General features: G+C 37.3%; 1 protein-coding gene across 3 annotated transcripts in view; it reads right to left on the bottom strand.

Annotated features, from left to right (window-relative positions):
- Positions 1–4,037: 4,037 nt before the first annotated feature.
- LOC108708412 (transmembrane protein 182) overlaps positions 4,038–6,000 on the bottom strand; it is a 15,548-nt gene continuing 13,585 nt past the window's right edge. For all 3 annotated transcript variants that reach the window (XM_018247084.2, XM_041582372.1, XM_018247083.2), the window contains exon 5: positions 4,038–4,857. In XM_018247084.2, coding sequence (XP_018102573.1) covers positions 4,634–4,857 — 224 coding nt within the window. In that variant the 3' untranslated portion in view covers positions 4,038–4,633. The remainder of the gene's footprint in view (positions 4,858–6,000) is intronic.

Here is a 6,000-nt window from a genome sequence, read left to right as displayed (position 1 = left end):
ATTTCTTTTTATAAAATAGGACTTTTTGGCACTCACCAGCTGTAATCCTTAGAAGTGATCATCGATGCTCAGACTTCAGACATCATGAAAGCAGCAGGGTGTTTGTCTGTCACTGAGGCTGCTACCCATTGCTATCAAAAAGCAAACACCCCAATGCTTTCATCAGGACAGTTACATTAGTATAAAAGTAAAACATTTCCTGAACAACATGCATATCAGGTTGGCATTGCCACACACTCTGTACAATTGCACCAGAAGGTGTTTCCAACCAGATAATATGGACATCTGTTCTTCATGTCTTACAGTCCACCATTTAGATTTTTTCTGGAAACAGGGATTATATATTGAATCCCTCAACATATTTTCAAATTCTGTAATAAGAGCTTGTACCTGTTAAGAAATGAATAATAATATTGTACATTTTGAAACATATTCATATATAAAGTCATTTTTTTTTAAAAAAGATCTAATGTATTGACACTCATACTTTTAGAAACCTTCGGGTAATAAAACAAAGACCACAGTGCAAAAACTGGCACCAAATGCCCTGGTTGTTTTTACATTACCTCACTTCTTGTGTCCTGAGGCACAGCTATTTGTGGTAGAATAGAACACATGGAGCTGTACTCTCTAAATGCAGCACTGCTAGAAGAGCCAGGGACAGCAAGATGCTGGGGAACCTTGTACCAATACCAGAGCTCCTGCATTGCATTGTATGGTTCTGCATCTTGCAACAGATTATTCACATATACTTTCGGGATTTGCCCTAAGGGGAGCAATATTAGAGCTGCCGCACTTGGACCTGTGTGTTTAGTAAATGTGCCCAAATGTCTTTGCATATACATGGACATATACACAGTTTAAGGTGGCCATACACCCTTTAATTAAGATTTTTCCTGTGTCCAAGACAATATAGTTTTCGTATATTTAGCTGAACCATACAATATTGCTAATAAAGATAAGATATAAATAATGTTGTGGGTGCTGGATCAAACTTTTTTACATAAATCTTCATATAGATTGACAAATTTTCAGTGAATCAAATTACTTTTATTGCATACCAGTACGTTTGTGTATCCACAAGGTGGGCCGCAACGTTCAATACACAATTCTATCCAATAAAAGTAATTTGATTCACTGAATATTTGGAGTGCGGGTCTATGTCTAGAGAGTGTTATTCTTTCCATCTTCTTTACCCATTTAGATTTTTATGAAACTTCCACTTTAAAATGAAAGCCTATCAATATACAAATACTGTATATGTAGATATGACAATAAAAATTAAAAGGAACTATAAAACAATAAAACCATTCATCCATAAATACAGAATAACTAATTTAAGTATTAATGTCAACAGCAAAGTGGGAATAGAAACAGTAATACAGAAACCAGTGCAAGTGAGTACACATGCAATAGAATCAGGAGGAGCAAACCCTGATCAATAAGGTTCCATTAAACATTACATTAAATTCATCAAATTCAAGCCATTATAGCAAACTGGGGCCATTTATCAAAAATTTGTCAAAGTAGGTACTGCACTGTCTGTATGTTTGCATATCCCCACTGCTACTATAGGCACAATTTCTACCTACTATACCTGTTATTCCACAGCCACAGTCCCAACACAGAGTCTATTATGTCACTGCTACTATAGATACCATTTCCCTACTATACCTGCTATCCCACAGCCACAGTCCCTTTCAAGAGACTATTATCCCACTGCTACTATAGGCACCATTTTTCCCTACTATACCTGCTATCTCACAGCCACAGTGTCTTCCCAGAGGCTATTATGCCACTGCTACTATAGATACCATTTCTCCCTACTATACCTGCTATCCCACAGCCACAGTCCCTTCCCAGAGTCTATTATGCCACTGCTACTATAAATACCATTTCTCCCTACTATACCTGCTATCCCACATCCACAGTCCCCTTCCAGAGACTATAATCCCACTGCTACTATAGGCACCATCTCTCCCTACTATACCTGCTATCCCACAGCCAAAGGGGCAGACTCACTAACGGACATAGTGGCAGACGCTAGCGACAATTTGCTGAAATCTCCACAGGGAAATTGCCAATTCACAGGCATAGAGGACAATTCTCTAGGAAATTTTTTGCTCTGGCGAACGATCCTTTTCCGCAAATCACTAAGATGCAAATTTTACTGAACATTAACCATTTCTCCAGAGTTTACTTTGCCACCTCAGACCAGGTGAACTGATAAAACACTATATCTTCCTCAATCTTATGTCAGTGCCATCATATCCTGTATGCTGGAAATGCATTAAAGTTGTAAAAATCGCTGGCGACTTTTCTTTTTTTAAAGCGGAATTCATAAGTCCGAACTATAAAAGATTTATGTGTGAACAATTTTTTAAAACTAATTTGAGGGACATTGCACATTTATTTATGGGTGGGCTCATTTCTAGGGCATTAGAGGATTTCTTCTGTCTTTATTATGGTTCATTGGTCATGTGTTTGAAAAAGTGGCCACCAAGCATTTCCACCAACATTACTATTAAAGACGTTCATACGACTTTTAGGTAATTGCCCTATTCAAATTAACATAAGTGCAAGAGTGCTAGCGAATTTTCACTAGGCAGAAATTAATGCTAGTGAAAATTTGCTAGGAAATGCTCGCCCAGCCGAAGTAACGTTAGCAAAAATTAGCCAGCGTTCGGCTGCTGAGATGCAACTTCACATTTTAGTGAATTAGCGTAGTGGTAACAAATTTGCGCCTGGTGAAGTGGCGCGGATTGTGGCAAAGCGGTCGCTGTCGAAAATTTATCCTTTAGTGGATTTGCCCCAAAATCCCTTCCCTGAGGCTATTACCCCCACTGTTACTATAGACGCCATCTCTCCCTACTATACCTGTTATCCCACAGCCACAGTCCCTGTGAATTTGCCCCAAAGTCCCATTCCCTGAGGCTATTATCCCAACTGCTACTATGGCCTATGGAAGGATCGCTTCGCTGGGGGTGGCTTTGTGGGGGGCTTTGCAGGGGGGTTTACGGGGAACTATTCTATATCATTTACTTGATACTGACATGATCCTATGATTTTTATAGGAACGTGTCAGTATCGCTTTAAAGGAAAACCATACCCCCTAACAATGTAGGTCTCTATAAAAATATAATGCATAAAACAGCTCATATGTAAAACACTGCTTCATGTAAATAAGCCATTTTCATAATAATATACTTTTTTAGAAGTACTTGTATGTGCCATTGGGTAATCATAAATAGAAAATTGCCATTTTAAAAAATAACGGCCGCCTCCTGGGATCATATGATTCAAGGTGCACACAAACAAATTCTTCTGCATACTTCTTCCTGTTACAGTTAAAGCTGAAATATTTCTGGTCAGGTGATCTCTGAGACAGCACACAGACCATCACGAAATGGTGGTTCAAGGCAAGTGATGTAAAAGGGCAATATTTACTTTCTTTTATATGCCAATTCATATAATGTAAACTATCTGTTGCTTAAGTATTCATTTAGGGGGTATAGTTTTCCTTTAAAGGGCATTATAGAGAGATAGCAGGGAACCTTTTTCCCATAGAAAAGATCCACGCACCAGAGGCCACCCCTGAAGCAGCGTAGGTGGCTCTTCACAGTGAGGATGGTGAGGTTGTGAAATGCCCTGCCAGATGATGGCTGATTCTGTTAATTCCTTTAAGAGGGGTTTAGATGATGTCTTGAACAAGCATAATATCATAGGCTATTGTGATACTAAATTCTACAATTATTACAGATTTTGTTATCTATATCTAGTTTATGTGAGTGTATGGAGGGGTCGCTGTGAGTCTTTTTTGCGTGCATTTATCTACATGGGTCAGTGTCCCTTTAACATCCAATTAATGTTGTTTTCAAAGTCTCCCAGCAGGAATCCCTGGTCCCCACCTGCCACCCACACCTGTGGGTTTACCTTTCGATTTGAATGTCTGGGCTACTGGTTAAAGGTGGCTACAACTTGCACCCTATTTTTCTTTTTTTAAACATCATCATTTGTCATTAATATTGTCACTCTCCTTTTTGATTCTTGTAATATTTATTTTTTTAAACACTGCAGTCATAATAAATAAAATCAAAATGAATGAAATGAGTTCGAAATAAAAGTGTTAAAAGATAACACTGAGTCCGAAGTATTATAAACGGAAGTAGTAATGGTAGTGTATCAAAGAATGTGCCATTATAGGAAACGTATAAGACATATAACAGAGAGTGCTAAAGACAATCCAACAGGAAAGCAATCTTCGTGTGAATCATCCTTGCTGGCGCGGATACCAGATGAACAACTGTAATCTATTTTCAGCCTGGAGTGCACATTTACTAGAATGTTATGGCAGGAACAAAACTGATAGATACCAGCAAACAGCACATGAGCAGATAAAATTACACTTACAACCCATTCTCTTTCTCTGCCAAAGATGTTGTGTGTTTTGCAGAACAGAAAAAAATAAGTTATATGCTTGCTTTTATAAAACATTTTCATACATAATAAACACATTCTAATTCTATCATTTGGTCTGACGTTGACATAATAAAAGATTAAAATGTATACAAAACCTGTTATGGATTGACAGATATAGAAAATAAATTACTGGGAAGTAATTTCTATTTTTGTGCTAGTTCGTATGCACTTGTATAGTATGTCCAACTAGCAGGAAAAGCATTCCTGCAAATAAAGCAAAGAATATTCCAATTGGAGCCAACATGAACGACCAGCCATAGCGAACAAATACAGTGAACTGGGAGCAATCTTGTTGTCTGGTATCCATGTAGCCTTTGATATCAGATATGCTCTGTACCCAAAAGACGTGCATTACAACCACCAGTCCAAAGAGGATTCCTGAAAAGAAAAAAAATAGCATTGCTTAATTAAAATCTGCTCCTTAAAATGGCACATATTTTAGTTTGCAGGGCAAATTTTATTTCTAAATGCTTTACCTAAAAGACGAACAACCACTTACCCACCTTCTTAAAATGTACTTCGCTCTTTAACTGCACTGTACATTAACCCATTCAGAGAGAAATCTCTGCCACTTAAAAAACGTATAGCAGTGTATATAGGGCTCTGTAAAAATATGGCAGGAAACATCACTCCCTGCACCAATTTGGCTCTGATTAGGGAAGCAGGACATTTGGAATTGTTTGGGTTTCAGTGGCCTGCAGAGTGAAGAAAGGATTAGCACTAAGACTTTATGTGCCAGCGAAAAAAGTTAAAGACCTCACCCCAACAAGATTATGGTATGAGAGGTTAAGAAGAATTTTTGCTTTTAATGGTAGGTGATCAAATTACAATTGCTTAGCATGTTGTTATCTCTATAAATAATCTCAACGTAAAGCTTAAATACCACTTTGGCCATATTTAGACATACAGTACCAGGTCTTACAAAACCTATTATTGGAGACAGATATAGGACGAGAGTTCTATTCCTATAATTTTTTGCCAAGCACTAACGATGGTTACCATGCTGCAATAAAAAAGAATTTGACACCTTTAGGATTACAAAGCTCTTCTTCACCATTTAAAAATTCATTTTAGATTCCTTAAGCCTTCCTTTCATTTTTGTTGCATTGCATTTTAATATTTGAAGCTTAAAAAATAATAAATATAATAACAATTCATTGGGGTGTTAGAACTTAGCCCCATAGCACAAAATGGAGTTGGTCAGCTCAATTTTGAACTGTAATGTAATTTATCTATACTTTTCTAAAATAATCTGCTTAGTTACGTGCATATCAAACTCTTACTTGCTCATGACTCTCTGTGCCTTATAAATCAATCAAGAGTCCATCTCTTCACATTGCAACAGTGTCATAACTACTTGGTTTTTATTTTTTTTTGGTCATGAGCAGCAACAGCAGCTACTGGCCATAAATAAAACCCCAAAAAACAAATGGTTCAACTTCACAATGCATTTTCCACATTATTGCTCTTTCAGTACAGAAAAGTATATGTATTGATTGATCCCATTGCTTTAATTATAAT

This window comes from Xenopus laevis, chromosome 2L (genome assembly GCF_017654675.1).
Source record: "Xenopus laevis strain J_2021 chromosome 2L, Xenopus_laevis_v10.1, whole genome shotgun sequence".
Taxonomy (NCBI): Eukaryota; Metazoa; Chordata; class Amphibia; order Anura; family Pipidae; genus Xenopus; species Xenopus laevis.
Note: the sequence above shows the minus strand (reverse complement) of the source record. Positions and strands in the feature narration are given on the sequence as shown.